General features: G+C 51.2%; 1 protein-coding gene across 1 annotated transcript in view; it reads left to right on the top strand.

The window, feature by feature from the left end:
- The window catches only part of COL22A1 (collagen type XXII alpha 1 chain), a 221,714-nt gene that overhangs the window by 19,501 nt on the left and 181,935 nt on the right, over positions 1-20,278 (top strand). The window contains 2 exon segments of the mRNA XM_065902959.1: positions 2,644-2,806; positions 6,349-6,915. Coding sequence (XP_065759031.1) covers positions 2,716-2,806; positions 6,349-6,915 — 658 coding nt within the window. The 5' untranslated portion in view covers positions 2,644-2,715.

Here is a 20,278-nt window from a genome sequence, read left to right as displayed (position 1 = left end):
TCTTCCAAAAGGGGCTTCCCAGGTGGCTCAGACCATAAAGAATCTGCCTGCAGAGCAGGAGACCTGGGTTCGATCCCTGGGTTGGGAAGATCCCCTGGAGGAGGGCATGGCAACCCACTCCAGTGTTATTGCCTGGAGAATTCCATGGACAGAAGAGCCTGGTGGGCTCCTGTTAATGGATCGCAAAGAGTTGGACATGACTGAGCAACTACCACACACACACACCTTCCAACGACCCGATTTCCAAACACCATCACACTTGGGATTGTGGTTTCAACACGTGGATTTGGGGGGACATGATTTAGTCCAGAGAAAAGGGCCTGGACAAACATTTGTAGATGGTAGGTGAAGAGAAAGGGAGGGTGGGAGGTTGCCAGGAGGGACCACTCAGCACGCCCCAGGATCCACTGGGCCCTCCATTCCCCTAAACTGTCATCTGCATTCAGTGTCCTGTGGATGCTGTGACAAATCATAGAACAATTTAAGCAATGCAGATTTATTATCTTAAAGTTCTCAAGATCAGAATTCCAAAATGGGTCTCACTGGGCTAAAATCGAGGGGTTTGCAGGACTGTCCCCTTCGAAGTCCAGAGGGGAGAATTCATTCCCTGCCTCTTCCAGCTTTCAGAGGTCACCTGCATTCCTTGGCTTGTGGACCCTTCCTCTGTCTTCAGAGCCAACAGTGGCTGAGCAAGTTTTTCTCAGGTTGCCATCTCTGTGTTCTGACCCAGATTCTTCCTTTTGTAAGGACCCTTGTGATTACATGGAGCCCACCCAGATGCTCCAAGTTATCTCCATGTTTTAAGGTCAGATGATTAGCTATGTATTTTTTTTAGCATTAACTTATTCTTTGTTTTTTTTTTTTAATTTCCTTATGTATTTATTGACTGTGCTGGGTCTTCACTGCGCTGTGTAGGCATCTCCAGTTGCAGCACACAGGCTCTCTAGCTAGGCGTGTGGGCTCAGCAGTTGTGGGACACAGGTTTAGTTGCCCTGTGGCATGTGGGATCTTCAATCCCCAACCAGGGATTAAATCCATGTCCCCAGTGTTGGAAGACAAACCCTTAACCACTGGCCCACCAAGGAAGTCAGGATCTGCAATCTTAATTCCACCTGTAACTGTCATCCTTCCTTGCCATGTAGTGTAACATATTCACAGAGATAAGGATATGGACATCGTTTATTAGGTTTATTGTAATAGAAAGTATATAACATAACATTTACCATTTTAAGTGTGCGACTCAGTAGCATCAGGTTCATTCAGATATTGTATAAACATCAGCAGTATTTCTGGAACATTTTCATCACCCCAGACAGAAACCCTATAACCATGAAGCAGTAACAGAAGATGTCTCACTGCCTATTTAGGCCTTTCTTTAATTCCATTCAGCAGTGACTTGTGGTTTTCAGTATACAAGTCTTGCACCTCCTTGGTTCAGTTTATTCCTAAGTATTTTATGCTATTTTTTGATGCTGTTGTAAATAAAATTCTTTTTCTTAATTTCTCTATGGATTGTTCAATTGATATTGGACAGAAATGCAGCAGATTTTTGAATGTTGGCTTTTTTTAATTCTGCAACTTTGCTGAATGTGTTTATTGGCCCTAATGGCTTTTTGTGAGTTGTTAGGGTTTCTTACATGTGGGAACCATCATCTCACCTTCTCCTGAAGTGGTCACAGGGCGGTCCCCCTCCTGTTCCTGAGCCCCATACCCACCCTCATCCTCATCAGTGTCATTGAGCCGACCTTGCCCTGGCCTATGTCTTACCTGTCTCCCGGGTGTCAGTGGGCATGGATTTGGTGACATTCATCTGCCTGGCCTGAGAACCTGGCACATGAGGGCCACTGGCAAATATTTTTGAATGAATAAAGCAATGGTAACATCTATAAGCAGTTTCCTTTTCCTGGATCTTGGCGTTAGCAATGACAAACAGTTTTTGAAATGGCCATCCACATGAAAATAAAATACACAAAATGGGAAATAATTTAGCTAATAAACCTCAATGGATCAAAGAAATGTGTTGAAAGCAAGAAGGGATGTTGAGTTAGCAAAGATGAAAGGAATGGTGCCATTCTGTGCGGCCAGGTACGCAGTGAGGGGGGCGCCCACACACCTCTGTGCTGCCGGAGGCAGCAAAAGCAGTTCAGCCTTTTTGCAAAGCAGTTTGACAGTTCTTACCAGGGCCCTTTCAAAACCCGTAGGACACCCCAAGTATTTTCCTACAAATCTATTGTGAGAAAATAAGTGAGTATGAGCAAAGAGATGTCCTCTTGTGACATGCTAAACAAATAAAGCAGCCTATTAATGTCTAAAAGTAGAAAATACGATCAGAATAATGATGTTAGTGTCACAGGTCAGAGCCTTAGGGAGCAGATAACATGAGGCCTGTAGGTTCTTAATTAATTTGCATCTGCTAATGGATGGATGGGGACGGGAGAGATGGATGAATCAGGGATCAGGAGGTAACACTGAGCTTTGTTCTTAGAAAGTCACACCTTTGGCTGTGTGAAAAGTTGAGTCTCAGCAGTGAAGAGGGTTGGGAGGCTGGGTCTGGGGAATTCCTCCCATGAGGGGATCCAGAGGTGATTTCTGCAGCTTCTCAGCTCAAGGGCCCTCCTGTAAAGGTGTTCTTTCTCCACACAGGACATGTTCCAGTAGACCCTCACAGCGTCTCTTTCTGGCCAAGAAACGCTTGTTTCCAAGCACGAGAGAGCCATGGGCTGCCTGCGAGGGAGCGTTGAGGCCTGCCTCCTGTGGATGCTGCTGCTTTGGAGTGCGGACCGTGGCTGTCAGGCCCAGAGGGCAGGTAGGGCTGTAGGCAGTATACAGAGCCATGTGTGTCCATGCGTGTGTGGGTGTGGGCCGGGGCTGAGCTAGTGTCAGTGTGTGTGAGAGTGTGGGTCATCCCAGGTGTGGTGTCCACTGTCCCCCAGCCAGTGGGAGTCACAATCAGCCGTGCCACTGGGGCGTGTGCACGTGTGTGAGAGTGAACACACGTCTGCAGTCGATCACACAACATGTTGTGCCACAGCGTGAGGGGCACTGAGTGCCCTGGAGTCCAGCCTAAAGGGGTGGCCGGGCAGTGAGCCGCCAGGAAGTGGGGAAGTTATGGGAGCAGAGACAGCCCAGGTGGGAGGGGTAAGAAGTGACGGGACGGCTTGCCCACCCGTCTGAGGGCCTCCTGGGAGGAGTCACGGTCCGTGGGGGACCTGGGGAAGGAGTCAGGGATGGGAGTGGGTCGGTCTGTCACGGCACCCAGCCCCGAGCCTGCACGCCGCGTCCTCAGTACACAGCTGGACCTGGTGAGACCAGGGAGAGAACTGTCGCTGGATGGCTGGGTGTGAAACGCTGCCCCATTTTACAGATAAGGAACTGAAGCAACACACGCACAGTATTGGATAAAAACTATGTAAACTGCAAGAATTTACTGTGCAGTCCAGGGGACTATATTCAATATCTTGTAGTGACTTATAATGGAAAAGAACTTTTAAAAAGACTATAGATCTATATACATAAATATGCATAAGCTGATCACTTTGCTCTAACCCCTGAAATGAACACAATATTGTAAATCAGCTATACTTTGATGTTTAAAAATGTTGGGGAAAAAAAGAGGCCCCCCCATACCCCACTCCCACCCCTGTGAGGTTGAAGGAATATGGGCAGGGCTGGGCTAGAGTCAAGCTGTTTATCGGGGCCCTCCAAGGAAGAGGAAAAACAAACAAGCCCCGAAGGCTTGTGTTTCTCCATCACTTTACAAAGGTCTATTCTGCCTGTGACTCACAAAGCCTGGGTAGCTAGAAAGACAGTGAGGAGTGTGGGCATCCTGTTTTCCATGTGGGGAACACGGGCCTTCTGAGATTTCTGTGCCCCCCCGGGACAGCCGCAAGTGCCCAGTTGGCACCAGGATTATCAAATTTAGAAGTGGGAAGGCCCGAGGACCTTCTGTCTCCGCCCTCATTTCACAGAGTGGAAAGCAGTCTGCGGGGTCACAGGGCCCCTGCGGGGTCACAGGGCCCCTGTGGGTGGCAGGACCAAGGCCAGAAGCCAGGGCCCCTCCCGCCGCATTGCCCTTCATTCTCATCTGCCTGCAACCCCGCCTGTGCCCTGGCCTCCAGGAGAAAGTGGCCTCGTGGTGAGGCCTCCCGCACAAATGAACCTTCTGCTGCATACACCACATCACCTCAAGGGTTAGAGCCATGGACAGCAATCATCCTGATCAGGCTGGGACATCACAGTCCCAAAGGCAAAAGGATGACCTTTTGTGTCCAGGGGAAAAACTCCCCAAGAGTTTTCTCTGAGTTCACACATCTGGGCAAACACACTTCAAAAGCTCTAATCCTGTTAGGGGATCCGTTCTGTGAAGGCAGGGGTTCACCTCGGCTTCTCAGCCAATTGGCCTTGGATTTTAAAAAACTAGAGGGGAAGGTAGACGTGGCAAATTCAAGGGGAGCACTAGAGCAGGGTGGGATGAGGACGTATGCGTGTGTGTGTGTGTATAAATATACCTAGCTTTATTATTTGTTTTTTGAACTTAATGCATTGTGTGTTAACCTAAAATCATAACTACACAGAACTACAAGGTAATACAATTCACTCATGGCTCTGCTTGCCAGAAAGAAGCAATGGTTCTTTTTGGAGCTTCTCTCCTCAGTACACAGTTGTATACACGCACACACACACACACACACAGACACACACACACATGCTTTTCATACCTAATGATAGATGATAGAGTGGAAAATGTATCCACGTTGGTAAATACGGCAATGATAGAGTGGAAGGTGTATCCACGTTGGTAAATACGGCCATCACTGTGGTGGCTGCCTGGCATTCCACTGAATGATGCAGGCGGAATATTATTTAAGTGGTCCATATGTGTATCCATTAAGGCAGGCTCCGAGATTTTACTTGGCAATGCTGCCATGAACTTCCTTACAGCTTTATTTTTGCCCTTTCTATTTATTTGCTGGTTTTCTTTGAGTAAATCACTGAACCTGGAACTGGTAGATTCAAAGATACAAGGCTTTTAGGACTCTGATGATGGGGGTGACAAACCCTAGTCACTTCTTGAGCCCACAAAGGCATTCTTACATCCTCACTGCCCACCACAGTCAATATTTTTTACTTTTGCCAACTGGACGTTTTAACAAAGTGAGATCTTGCTTTTTTTTAAACTTTTATTTTCACTGATCAACTGTCTGTGCCAGGTGTTTCCAGAAGCCTGATCCGCTGCTCCTGTTGTCATGGCCAAGACTCAGGTTCTGGAAAAATCGAGGCAAGGGCATGTTGATGATTCCCCTGTCTACTTGTGCAGTACTTTGAAGTTTAGAAAACACTTTTCCTCCTATTATCTAACTGTAAAATGGGGACCAGCAAGCTCTCCACACAGGGCTGCCCTGTGGATCAGAAATAAATTATAGTGCTGCATTTTATTTAATCAAAAGTGTCATATAGCTTATATAGAGTTTATATTTGTAAAAATATGAGCATATTTTTATAAAGCACCGTAGACTTTCTAAAATATATGAATGCAATCCATTTTATATGATTTCTAATAGTGAGACACTGTGAACTGTTTGACTATCTGACAGGAGAGGACTGGCTAAATAAATTATGTTCATCCCTGTGGCGGAATCTCTGCAGCCATGGAAACCAGCATTATCACACTGGAAATGGGCTCCTGGCCTATCGAGGGGTGCTGGGAACCAGCTTATATACCAGTGCCACTGGTACAGGCCCACTCCTGCCAACAGCATAAATAAATACACCGTGGGCTAGCAGTAGTTATCTCTGCCCAAATGGAAACATGAGCGTTTGAAGATTTTTTGGATTGCCTTCTGCAGGTTTAAAAGACAATGAAGTCACTTTTGAACCAACATGGTAGGAGGAGTTAAAGAAACTGATAACAGTAGTCAATAGTGTTACATGACTGTTATTCACTTACATGAGTATATCTGTAAACTATATATAATCATATATACTTATGTACAGTAAATAATATATAATACATATGTTATTCACTTATGTAAATACATATTAACTATATAATTATCTATGGTATATAATGTATAATTATATGTTATTCACTATATATATATGTGAGTGTACATATTAACTATATGTGTCGTCAGGTGAACTTCACAGCAATCTTGGGGAGACTCCCCATCACATGGCCTTTAGGGAACCAAGGTTGGAGCTTTAAGGCGGCAGCCCAGCCCCCCTCCTTTCCCTCCGCCCCCTTCACCCCGCGCGCAGTGCGCGGGGCCTGGAGGCAGGTCTGGGGGGCCAGGATGACCACGCCCCCAGCCCCCCGCAAAGACCCTACCTTTCCTGTTGCCCCTGTAGGTTGCAAAACCGTCCACTACGACCTGGTGTTCCTGCTGGACTCCTCCTCGAGCGTGGGCAAGGAGAACTTCGAGAAGGTCCGGCAGTGGGTGGCCAACCTGGTGGACACGTTCGAGGTGGGCCCGGAGCGCACGCGGGTGGGCGTGGTGCGCTACAGCGACCGCCCGGCCACGGCCTTCGAGCTGGGCCGCTTCGGCTCGCGGGCCGCGGTGCGCGCGGCAGCCCGGCAGCTGGCCTACCACGGCGGCCACACGCACACGGGCGACGCGCTGCGCTTCATCACGCGCCACAGCTTCACGCCGCGCGCCGGCGGCCGCCCTGGGGACCGCGCCTTCAAGCAGGTGGCCATCCTGCTGACTGACGGCCGCAGCCAGGACCTGGTGCTGCCCGCCGCCGTGGCCGCGCGCCGCGCCGGCATCCGCATCTTCGCTGTGGGCGTGGGAGAGGCGCTGCGCGAGGAGCTGGAGGAGATCGCCTCCGAGCCCACCGCGGCGCACGTCTTCCACGTGTCCGACTTCGACGCCATCGACAAGATCCGGGGCAAGCTGCGGCGCCGCCTGTGTGAGAGTGAGTCGGGGCCGTGCCCAGGACGGGCGGGGCACGGGGAAGACCTGGCTCTCGGGCAGAGGTGGGCCTGAGGACACCCGGCGGCAGCTCTGCTGCTCAGAAACCCCGAGACCCATGCGCACCCAGCCCCCAGGGTCCCCTGGGCCCTGCGCCTTGGGCCCTGAGTCCAGGAAAAGAAAATTCAAGAGGGCTGAGTCCTAAACCCTGCTCTGTCTCAGAGTTTGGTTACCTGTCTCTGGTCGGAGCTTCATGTGTACTCAGAGTTTGGTTACGTGTCTCTGGTTGCAGCTCCATATCTGCCATGGGGTCCATGCACTGGCTTCTCAGGGCCCTTGAGTCGGAGCAGGTGCTTGCAGAGGACTCGCCCAAGCACCTGCTCTTAGAGGTGAGAGGTGTGGGGTCCTGCCCCTCTCCTCAGGTGTCACAGTGAAAGATCATGGAAGAACGGGGCACAGACCGTCTTCAGGAACTGTCCCCAGTAAGCCCGAGGCAGCCATTTAAGATGATGGCGCTGCGGTCCGGAGGCCAGGGGCTCTTGACCTGTTGCTCTCTGAGATCTCCCGAGGCCTCCGAGTTATTTGTCTGGAATCTTGACTGTGGCTGGGGCTGGGGGGGATGAGAGAGGGAAGAGTATGTGGGTGGAGTGGGGGGGACAACTGCGCAGAGAGCCAGTGGCCCCTAGGGCTCTGACCTGGGCGGCTGACCTCAAGATTCTAGTGGGGTCATCCTGAGGCCAGCCCCCTCTCCAGGACAGGAGGGGCTGGAGTGGGTTTCTCCTGCGCCAGCCTTTCCCCAGCTTCAGCCTGTGCCTGCTTCACTGGGGTGACGTTCCTTCCTTGCTGGTAACTTCCCCCTCCAGGGCCCCGGTGGGGGCAGGGAGCAGTGTCAGCCTCTGTCATACTGAGCCTTGGATCAGAGAGCCCTGAGGGTCCCACCTAGGCAGGGGCAAGAGTCTGGGGCAGTGGAGGAGGGACTGACAGCGGGAACAGCTGGCCGGGGCTTCAGCGACCTGGTCTCAGGGATGGGCTGGCCTTGCAGCTAAGCCATGTCTGAGACTTGATCCTTCTCTCCGTTTCTTTAGCACTCTGTGGCTTTTTCTCTTGTGTTAACTCTCTTAATCTCTACTTACTTATTCACAGTTACTTACCGGGAATCTGTTTTTTGTGTAGACTTGTGCTGATTTCTGGGCCGCTAGAAAAAGATAAAACACAGCCCTTACCCTCAGGCTTTCCTCATCTGTTGTTCAGTCTCTTAAGTCATATCCGACTCATTGCGACCCCATGGACTGCAGCGCGCCAGGATCACCTGTCCTTCACCATCTCCCGGAGCTTGCTCAAACTCATGTACATTGAGTCGGTGATGCCATCCAACCATCTCATCCTGTCATACCCTTCTCCTGCTGCCTTCAGTCTTTCTCAGCATCAGGGTCTTTTCTACTGGGTTGACTCATCACATCAGGTGGCCAAAGTACTGGAGCTTAAGCATCAGTCCTTCCAAGGAATATTTAGGATTGATCTCCTTTAGGATTGACTGGTTGGATCTCCTTGTAGTCCAAGGCATTCTCAAAAGTCTTCTCTAGCACCACAGTTCGAAAGCATCAATTCTTCGGTGCTCAGCCTTCTTTATGGTCCACACATGACTATTGGGAAAACCATATCTTTGACTATATGGAACTTTGTTAGCAAAATAATGTCTCTGCTTTTTAATATGCTGTCTAGGTTTGTCATAACTTTTCTTCCAAGGAGTAAGTAAGCGTCTTTTAATTTCATGTCTGAAGTCACCACCTGCAGTGATTTTGGAGCCCAAGAAAATGAAGTCTGTTCCTCATCTAGATGTTAGTAAAGACACCAAAAAAAAAAAAAAAAAAAAAAAGGAATGTGGTGGGTGAGGTCCTGCTGTGGTTTTGGTGGATAGTGACCTTGAGAATGAGGGAGGGCTTCCTGGAGGAGGTGGTGCTTAGACAGTGCAGAAGAAAGAGCGTGAGCTTCAGGATGAGATGGCAGCATTTAGTCAATGAACTATAATGATTGGAGGAAAGGAACAGAGTGGGGGCTGGTGGCTTTGTGTGATTGTCAAGGCCTGGATAAAGGGGGCCTTGTGTGCATGGGGAGGCATTGAGAATTCTGGGCAGGACATGACATAGTCAGATCTTTGTGGAGAAAGGAATGCTGGCCAGATAGCGAGCCCACCATAAGACAGCTGGGCAACTTCAGAGAATGGTGTTGGGGTGGATGCCCAGGCCCATTTTTACAGATGAGGAAAGGGATGCCCAGAGGGTTAAGGGATGCTCACCTGCTCCATAGGGTGCAATTCACTGGCCGTGGACTTCCATTGTGACTTCATTTGACCCTCGTTATAGCCTCCTAAGATACAGATGCTCCCCTTCTTGCAGAATGCTGAGATCCAGGGGGGCATAGCTGCAAGGCCTATGGGGCCCTCAGTAGCAGTCCAGAGAGGTGATGGCACCACATGGGGAAGAGGAGGAAGGGAGGATGAACTGCTCTGGCAAGGCTGGGTGGAGACTTGATCTAGGTGCATATGGCATATGGCCAGAAATATGCTGACAAGAGGCAGGCGCTAGGACCCAGGTCCAGCCAAGTTGCAGTCATCCAGCCTGGTGGCTCAGGGTCTGTGAGCACCCAACTGACCCCCCACTCTGGCATTTCTTCATCCTGGCAGCCTGGGTTCAAAGTGGTTCTTTATCTTGGCAGAGCAGAATCTAGATTTTGAAGAGGTTCGCCCTCCCAGGGGATGGTTTGAGGAATGGTTCGGAGAACCCTGGAGAGGTCAGGTCACTGGATTGTGTTGCCCAGTTAATAAAATGGCAGTGTGGGCCCAGAATCTGGGCCGTCAGCCTCTGCCCTCATCCCCCTGTGCCCCTGGAACACAGATTTCACTACCACTGACCCTGGGTCTGAGTCAGGGAGAATGATCACAGGTAACAGCAGACCCCGCGTTAACTTGCTTAAAGAGTAAGGCACATGGACGCCACCCAGGATGCAGAGGTCAGCAGTCGGGTGGCCCCGAGCAGAGACCAGGCCCTCTTTCTCTCCTGTTGCTCTGCCCGCTCTCCGTGTTAATTCTGTTCTTGGTAGATTTGTGTGTCAGGGTCCAGCAGTGACCAGCGTGGACGGAAGAGATTCTGATGAGGTTCTGTTTGGAGAAGACTGAGGTTGGGGAGGGAGAGGGAGGCACCGGGAACCAGCAGCGGGAGCGGGGACAGCAGGGAGCCGGGGCCCCTGGGTGGGGAGGGCCTGCCCATCACGAGCTCTGGTCTCCTCGTCTCGGGGAGGATCGTGGCTGCCCATTCAGCAGTGACCCAGAGGGAGCAGGAAGAGGGTCCCTGCCTCACTCCCTGCCTGCCTGGCTGGCTGACCTCATCCCACAGCAGCCAGTGAAGGGGCCTGAGCAAGACAGAGAAAGAGCGGGTGTGAGTTGGACCCAGGAGACGAATGGGTGACCCCACAGGCCTGGAGTCACCTAGCTGGATGCCTATAGGCTCTGTGACTGTCCCCAGCCAATCATCGTAACCTCGGAGTGAAAACAGGCTGACTCTCTGGGCCTGGACCACAGGACCCTGTTTGACATTGTGGAGTTACCACCTCTCCTCCTCCAAGGAAAGGGGTCTGACCCCGGCAGGAACACCAGGGACCAGACCCAAGGGGAAAGGATGCAGGTCCAGCCCGCCAACATGTCACACGTCTGCTGTGGAAATGTCAGGAGAAAGTCAGGACTCTCCTTCCGCAGGCTTCTCCACTTGCCTGAATGGAGGGAAGAATCAAGTTATTCTTAGTCATCTGAAGGGAATCCGGTTTGTAAATACAGCTGGAGGCTGAGAGGGTCCGCTCTATTCTGGAGACTCAGGAAGCAAAATCTCTTCACAATTGCTTCAATTAGAAACAAAGCAAAACAAAACAGAAGAGTGAACAGTAACATAGTGGAAAGCATGTGGATTAAATCACGGAGCCCTGCAGCATCCAAACAGCCAGAAGCCCCCTTGGCACAGGGAGGGCACCTGCAGGTGATTCATGGTCTGAATCCGGGCTGTTCCCACAGGGGCTTCTCACTGATGACCTGGGAGATCTGAGGGTAACAATACGAGTTTCCTGTGTCGTGATCATTCAGTCCGTCCAATCCATTCATTCATTTATTCATTCAACAACCATGGTGGATTCACACTAATCTGTCCATTCATTCAGCTTCAACCAAACCATGCATTGTAGTCGGCATTGGTTCACTTTAGTCCATCCATCCGTCCGTCTGCGCATTCATTCATTCACTGAACAGTCACACAATGGGTGAGTCCTCTGCCGGGCACATACCAGGTACCCAGGATGCAGCTGATGTCCTTCTTGTCCTTGGGAAACTTTTTCTCCTGGAGGCAGCAGGGAAGTGACAGATTATTATACCACAGACTGTGCATGCTGGTTGCCTCCTGCCGTTTGAAATTTCTGTTAGTGTGTCTGTATCAGAGCTGCCTTCACCCACGGAATAGAATCCTCACCAGGGAAAGGCTGTTCCTAGGGGTACCAGTGCCTGGAACGGAGCCTAGGATGGGGGAGGAGCTGCCTGAATGTTGTTGAAAAAGAAGTCAGGGGCAGCAGTCTGCAGTGGATTCTGTGCTGTGCATGTCGGAAGCAACTCATGCAATGATCTGGTGCCTCCTGCAAAGACAAAGCATATTCAGCAAATCTGAAATGATAGCCAAAAATAATTGTTTCCCTTGTGTGTATGTTGGTGAGCAGAGAGGAACGACTAGATGTTGAAGGTTGATGAATGTCTGGAAAAGGCAGGCTGGGGGGATGAGGGGTGAATCATACTTGCTCCCTACAGCAGATTAGATCCAGGGGAGAATGACCTCAACCTGACTTCCCAGTGTGGGGGGAGAGGTGAACAGTGCTCAGAGAGCCCGCTGTTCTCTGAGCACCAAACGTGTTGAAGGCTGGGGAGGATATTCACGTTACACTCATGCTGTGTTCTCACCCAGCCCAGCTGGGGTGGGGGAAGGGGCGGTGTCAGTGCTCCCATTTTCATGTGGGGAAACTGGTGCCCTAGTCCTGCGCTGACCATCACATGTGGACAGTGACCAGTCTGGGGCTGGTCCAAACTGAGAAGTGCCTGAGTGACATACCCACCGGATTTTGTAGACAAGGTATGAAAAAAGAGAGTAAAGCATCTCATGTGTATTTTTATATCAATTACATATTTAAATGATAGTATTCTGGAAATTTGGGGCTTCCCTTGTAGCTCAGTAAGAGTCTGCCTGCAATGCAGGAGACCTGGGTTGGATTCCTGGGTCAGGAAGATTTCCCCTGGAGAAGGAAATGGCATCCTACTCCAGTATTCTTGCCTGGAGAATACCATAGATAGAGGAGCCTGGCAGGCTACAGCCCATGGGGTCGCAAGAGTTGGACGTGACTGAGAGACGAATCACACAGCACACACACGTTCTGGAAATTTAGGCTTCAATGCAACATGTCCCTAAGAGTAATTTCACCTGGTTCTTTTTAGTTTTTTAAAATTGCGGCTGCTAGAAAATTTAACTTTATGTATGAAGCCTACATACGAGGTTCCTCCGTCTTCTATGACACTGATGCTGCAGGTGGGAGCTGAAGTCTGACTGCTTCCAGAGCCCGTGCTTTCCAGCCAGCCCGGCTACAGGAGGGAGGCAGGGCAGTTCAAGGGGACAGAGGGGAAGCTGAGTCCCAGCTCAGCGCACAGGAGGTGAGGGGCCAGTGTCCAGTAGGTGCCCAGCCCCGGCCCTCAGGCAGCACAGGCTGGGGTGTGGGGGCCGTGGCTGCCCTGCTCTGGTCTGGGAACCCAGCTGGGAGTGACCATGTGAGCAGAGGAGGGGTGACGCAGGGACAGGACCAGGCCTGGGATTGGACAGTGCTTTTTCAGAGTGGCCGCTGCGAAAGCTTCTCTTTGTCCAAATTGCTCCTGGAGCAGCCGTAGACCTGAACTGTCCTTCTGCTTCTCAGGCCTCAGAATGCCATCATTCCTCCCTGCTTGGAGCAGAATTCCCGTAACCTGCCTCCTAAATCATAGCAGCAAATAGGAGAACTTAGTGTCGTCAGCTGATTTCTTTTTTCTAATGCATTTATGGTTTCCTTTCCATGTCCGTCCTTTCTCAGAGTTCATATTCACAACACTTAGGTATGTATGTTGGATTTTACCCCATGGCCCCTCCTGGTCCCTCGGTGAGGCGGCTGGTTCAGGTCACTCCTGAAGTGGCCCCGCAGGCTGGGAGCAGACCTGGGAGTTTGACCTCACTCTGTTTGACCGCAGGGCTTGAGCTCTTCCCACTAACTTTGGATGTTCAGGAACCATCTTTAAACTGACCATGGCTTTGAAGTCTCACCCCAATCCCCTCAGTAAGTTTTTCTTCTGTCACTGACGGCATCGAGGGGCCGAATGGCTTATCCAGGATCACAGGGAATCAGGCCTTCGACTCTTCACCCAGCTCAGCACCCAGTGCCCGCAAGTCTGAGTTTTTCCGAGCTGTCCTTCCATAGTAATCCTATCAGGTGTCTAATTATTGAACCCTACCAGGGCCTGGTCTAGCCCCGGCTCCTGCATGGTTACCAGTGGCTGTTTGTTCAATAGACAGATGAAGGTCATGGTAGCTGAAGAAATCTTTATCCTCATTTTATAAATGACAGAGCTGATCTGCAAACTCAGGAGTGGGCCAGTAGCAGCAGCAGCAAGCAGGCATGGCAGCGTTGTCAGAGACGTGTTTCTAGCATCATGACCTCCGTGGCCTTGCCCGGTGACCTCCCCGAGGTCTGTTCTGGCCTGTGGCTCACTGTCCCCCTGGCCCTGGGCTCACCCAGGGAAGCACCTCCGTGTCAGGGCGTCAGCTCCTGCCCCTCCGTGGCCTGACGAGGTCCCCAGGGGGCTGGATCTCAGCCTGGCTTCCTGCAGAGTGTGGGGCGGAGGCCCAGCCCCAGAGCCACGGCTGTAATTAAGAGCCCTCTCCACCCCGGGCTTGGCCGTGGCCACGACACAACCTTTATATAGCTGGTGGTGTGGCCTTCAGCGGTCCTGTGGCCTGCCAGCGTCCACAGCCGGGGAGCCTCCGCCTACTTCTATTCTGGGGACGCTCTCTGGGGGTCCTGCCTCCTCTGGGGAGAGGGGACATGGCCCTGGACTGTGTCCTTTAGCTCTTGGATGCTGACGAGACTGAGGGCTCAGGAGGAGCCTCTCGAGTCTCTCTGGTTCATGACATGCAGCCTCCTCCCTCCCTGCCTCCCCTGTGCTGTGTCCACCTGCTGTCCCAGTGGGTTTTGACTACTGGATGCGATCCTTACCATGACAACACGCACACACACAGACACACACACACACAGAGACACACACACAGAGAGAGACACACACACACACACAGAGGGACTTTCTCATGTGTGAGGTGGAATGCATGTTATTGTTCTCCTGCAGATCTCACTGGGAGCATGCCGGCATCCCCTCCCCAGCCATGCGTTTCACCAGTTGGTGATTTTATGCATGTCCTCAGCCCCTACAAGAAGGGTCCCAGCGTCCTGTACTTGTTAGACCTGCTCACAGACTCAGCTGCCGTGAGGATGGGGAAGGTGGGCCCGGGGGCTGGGTGCTGAGATTCCTTGTGAAGCTCTTTCTTGCTTTTGACTGTATTGGCCACAGGCCACTTCACCTTCAGGTGAGGGAATCACTTGAAACTTTGTTCTATGCTTTTTTTTTTTTTTTAATAGCAGAAAGCAGTGTGAGTAAATCACAGGACTAGCTTGTGTAACTGGGAACGGACCAGGTAGACCTTTGAAGACAGTGCCTCACGGCAGTGCGAGTCTCCAGGCCTCTATATCATACTCGTGGGTTACTTTCTCAACACGCATTTTTTGTTTCCCTCTAATCTCCTGGGCTTTGTTCTGAGGCAAGGGGATCACGATGGTGAATGATCGCATCTGAGATTCTACTTTTAGGGCGATACTTTCCAGAAAGGAGAGGGAGGGGAAAAAATATCAAGTGAACATGAATGTGATTTCATAGAGTAGTTAAGTGCTTTGAAGAAACGAGGAAGGGTCACATGATAAAGGGTCTTAAGTGGAAAGGTTATAGGAAGGCCTTTGAGAAGAGAAGAGCTGAGTTGAAACTGGAATGGCATGAAACAGCCGTTCACGCCAAGGTTGATGGGCCCATAGTTCTAGGCAGAGGCAAGTAGGGAGCCAAGGGCCTGCAGGAGGTCTGGGCCTGATGCTGGTGGAGGAGGGGCTGAGCCCGGTGGGCGCAGGGCAGTAACGCTGCCCAGGAGGGGAGCATCACGGGCCTTACTGCGAGGGGCCCTTACCATCAAGGGTGGATGCTGAGGCTTGACTCAGTGGCTTGACTCTCCAGAGTCCACCCAGCTGGGAGGGGGCTGAGAACCAGCCAAGGGCAGAGCGCACCTCAGCACCCAGGAACGTCCCCTTGAGGACCCAGAGTGCCTGTCCAGGGAGAGCCTGTTGGCATGTCTGGGCAGCGTGTCCGGGCTGGGAGTTTGTTTGGGCCTGTGTCCCTCGGGGCCTGAGTCTTGTGGTCATCAGAGAGGGCACAGCCCTGCTGGTGGCCTTGTTCCCAGGGACCTAGTCCTCCTGTCTCCACCCTGTCTCCTTTCCCACGTCCCTCTGTGTGGCCCGGAGACTTGGAGGTGAGCTCAGCGCGTGCTTGCACGCGTGCACACACACACACACACACACTTACATACACCCCATAAATCATACATATACTCCCCCACACTCTACACACACCCACACCCACATACACACTTACATACACCCCATAAATCATACATACATTCCCCCACACTCTACACACACACCTACATACACACTTACAGACACCCCACAAATCATACATGCACCCCCCCACACTGTACACACACACACACACTTACAGACACCCCACAAATCATACATGCACCCCCACACACTCTACACACACACACACTTACATACACCCCATAAATCATGCATACACTCCCCCACACTGTACACACACACACACACCCACACACACACTTACAGACACCCCATAAATCATACATACACCCCCCCACACTCTACACACACACACACTTACATACACCCCATAAATCATACATACACCCCCCCACACTCTACACACACACACACACACTTACATACACCCCATAAATCATACATACATTCCCCCACACTCTACACACACACACCCACATACACACTTACAGACACCCCACAAATCATACATGCACCCCCAGACACTCTGCACATGCCACACACACACTCACATCTGGGAGCACACACGTGCCCACGAGCCGACCCACCCAGCTCATCCCCGCGGGTGGATCTGAAGCCGGGGCAGAGCCGGCGGCCGCCCCAGCTGTGGGTTTGGAGCTGCTGCGTGGATGCCTGTGGCCTGGCTCCCGGACCACATCGCCCTGAGGAAGCGAGGCCGGGGGTCCCACCCTTTGCCTGAAGGTCACTGGGAGGTCCTCCCCAGGAAAACTTGTCTTGATCGAGGTCACACCCTGGAAACGGTCATGGGGTTGCTTAATTCTGATTACGTGCTGGGACATTTTATTGGAAAATTACTGAACGTGACGGAAAACTAAACACCACCCATGGCTCATTCTTGATTTGTGTGCTTGGGGAAGAAGGCAGAGTGGCCCAGCCCGGCCCTGCCCGACGAGGCCCCTGCCTGATGCCTCGGTCGGCTGCATCTGCATGACCCACATGTCCAAACCCCAGAGCTTCTGCCTTTAGCCTCTGCTGAACCAGGGAGGGCAGCGCGTGTCATCCACACTTCCTGACGGGTGTGTCCCGCTGTACAGAAGGAGCAGGCCCCCTCGAGTCCTGAGTGCTCTCCACCTGACCATTGCTCACTCCTGCTGGGTTCTGGGGTCTTATGATGGTTGTCCTGACTTCTAAGTCCTGAGCTCTCTGTGGATTTATGCAGGCAGGGAGGCTACTAGAGCAGGCTTGCACACGCCCTGTGACTCCCCCGGTGCAGCATGGGCTGCTGGCTGGCCTTGGCACCCTGCACCCTGGGTGAAGCGTCAGGCCCATTAACTCACCTCTTCCTGTCCTGTTCATTGGTACAAAGAGGATGATGGTGACATTTCTACCTTGTCGAGTGTCCTGAGAATCTGAGGGTTGGAACATGGAAAGTGCTTGACACAATAATGGCCCTGAGCACACACTCGGCAACTGTCTACTCTTACTGTGTACGCTCGTGTGTGTCAGCGTGTGTGGACTGTACCCGCCAGGCTCCTCTGTCCTTGGGATTCTCCAGGCAAGAATACTGGAGTGGGTTGGCGTTTCTGACTCCAGGGGATCTTCCCGACCCAGAGATCGAACCTGCATCTCCTGCATTGGCAAGCCAGCTCTTTACCACTGAGCCACCTGGGAAGGCCCTGTGTGTATGTTTATTACTTTCCAGAAAGGTGATTGAGCTTATATGTTTCACTCAGGGCAGTATTTCTCGACCTTTTAAAAATAATTATCTCCCTTGAAGGGAATTTATGTAAGTGTTTTGTTTCCTCTCGTTGCCTGCTTCTCTGAAATTGTAATATCACACCTACTATTTATGCTGTTTGGGTAGGTTGAACTTTGGAGGGCCCCGTCTGAAATCTCTCAGATTTTTTCAACCCCTCCCTGAAAGCCATTTTTGCCGCTTTGGAGGCAATATTACCTGCTTTGAGAATGTGTGGTTTCTGGTGTGTGCTAGGATTACAGGATGAGAGTTTGCGGAGGGCCTGCGTTCACAGCCTGCCCTCGGTCCCTGGGGAGCTACAGTGTTGTAGCATCCCGGTTGAGCAGATGGACTGAGGTCTAAGGGCTCCAGTTAAACACAAGTTTCTCTGTTTGACAGTTTCCTTTTTTAACCTTTAGTTTTCACTATAAATTGAGGACAGTACTATTACTACCTACTCTCTAGAGCCCAGGGGACATGCACATGAAAGGCTCCCTTCGTAGCCTGGCACAGAGTTCATGGCCATCATAATTAGGGCACGGCCTTACCAGCACTTCTGAGCTGTGGCAGAGACTGGATGGAATCCCAGCTCTGCCCCCTGCCCACCGGGGGTGCTTGGGCTGGATGTGCGCCTCTCTGAGCCTTGGTCTCCTCATCTGAAATAATGTGATAGTTACCAATCTGGTGAACACCTTACTGTGGCTCTTGTTGTTTTTATTGCACTGTTTATTATCTTACTTAATACCATGATGCTGGGAAAGATTGAAGGCAAAAGCAGAAGGGGGGCAGCAGAGGACGAGATGGTTATAGCATCACCAACTCAATGGACATGAATTGGAGCAAACTCCAAGGGATAGTGAAGGGCAGGGAAGCCTGGTGTGCTGCAGTTCATGGGATCACAAAGAGTCAGACGCACCTGAACAACAGCAATGATTTTATGGCAAATCTATTTAAAAAAAAAGTCAAAACCGAAGTTCTCAGGCATAACATGACTGGATCTGAGCTCCTCATCACAGGAGGGAATCAAGCAGAGTCTAGAAGTTCTCACACTTTGAATTCTGTAAAGGGAACTAGCCTATTCAGGAAGGCAAGCCCATCCTTGACCGAGTGCACGGGCTGGCCAAGTCCAGCCCGCAGGCTGGATCCGCTCAGGCACCGCGTTCACACGTTGGGTTTTATTGGAGGGTGTAGCTCATGTCAGCTTGTTTACATACTGTTGGTGGCTCTGTTCGCACAACCACAGGCTGAGCGGTTGTGACATGACCACGTGGCCTGTGAAGCCTGAGGTGTTTACTCTCTGGCTCTGTAGAGGGAAAGATCACGGACTCCTGACAGTGGGTTCTGATGCAATGGTTGGGAGAATCTGAAGTTGCTGCCGCTGTCTCCTGGGGTGACCCTGGAGAGGACGTTTCATGGAGTGCTGGGCGGGGTGCGTGAGGTTCCCACCCACCCATTATAATTTAATATATATTTTATATTATAAATTAATATATAATAAGTAATATACAATATATTATATACAATCCAACCCATTACACTATAAATTACAAATTATCCAGAAGGCCCCTTCCCTTCTGTGTCTTGATCATCATCCTGCATAACCCGCTCTCTCACCCCGGGAGCTGTTGCTTTATAGGTGCTTCCTCGCCTTGCCATTTTCTAGGGGTGACTCGTGTATCCTAAAAAGTCCTTCTGCCATCCCAGGTCTTAGACGAGGATTCACACCCCGATACGACTAGAAAGGACTCAAGGTCAGCTGTGGGTCTGTGTGCTCCGCTTGCACTGCCCGGCTGTGGGAAGGTCCCAGCCACGGCGCTGTTTGTCCCTGGGGCCATCCCAGACAGAGTGCGTGCATGCAGGCGTGACCGTCTCATTTCCTGGCATCGTCTTGCCAGGAGTTCCTGCTCAGGGAGGGAGGTTTGACTCTGCACTTGCCACAGTGGCTTCATGTTGCGTTGGTAAAGGGATGAAGTGTAGCGGCCACAGTTAAATTGGCACTTGCAAAACGTATATACACATATACACAGTCTATATATACACACGTGCCTGTATATAAGTATGCATCTATATAATTAACTCCGTGGAGGAATCCTGCCTTCTGCGTGTCTCTCACGTCCTGTAGCTAGCCTTGACCTAGCTGAACTGGATTCACACTTGTGGGAGGGCGAGTGGGGCACAGGGGTTACAGGGTGTCTGGGGCTTTCCAAGAAATGTGGCTGATTAATTGCTATACTTCTGATACAGCCCCACGCTTCCTGGAAGGCTGAAGGAAAACAGTTGTCAAAGCAGCATGTTCTTGGCGACTTTTTGGCTGTAAAATGTGTCTGTCTTTGTCCTTTTCATGACACAGATTCTGGTTTCTTTGAGTTTATCCACATATAAACACAACAAATCACAGACATGCAGTCACACAAGCACAGATACACATATGCACTCTAACACACAGGCACGAAAACACACATGCCCACTCATAACACACACATGGATGCATGTATGTGCCTACACACACACACACGAATCTAGAGAGGGGTGGTCCATACAGCAAAACCCCCTTCCTCCTGAGCCGCATCCTGAAAGTTATAAAATTACAGTTTTATTAAACATCAGTGCATTTGGGGGCTTCCCAGGTGGTGCTAGTGGTAAAGAATCTGCCTGCAAATGCAGGAGACTTAAGAGATGCAGGTTCAATCCCTGGGTTGGGAAGATCCCCTCGCAGAGGTTATGGCAACTCACTTCGGTATTCTGTCCTGGAGAATCCCATGGACAGAGGAGCCTGGAGGGTTACAGTCCATAGGCTTGCAAAGGGTCGGACATGACTGAAGTGACTGAGCACACACATATGCGTAAAAGAGAGAAGGAGGAATGACATGGGGAATAGAAACAAAAAAGCCCCAGCGCA

The sequence above is a fragment of the Muntiacus reevesi genome, chromosome 12 (genome assembly GCF_963930625.1).
Source record: "Muntiacus reevesi chromosome 12, mMunRee1.1, whole genome shotgun sequence".
Classification (NCBI taxonomy): Eukaryota; Metazoa; Chordata; class Mammalia; order Artiodactyla; family Cervidae; genus Muntiacus; species Muntiacus reevesi.
Note: the sequence above shows the minus strand (reverse complement) of the source record. Positions and strands in the feature narration are given on the sequence as shown.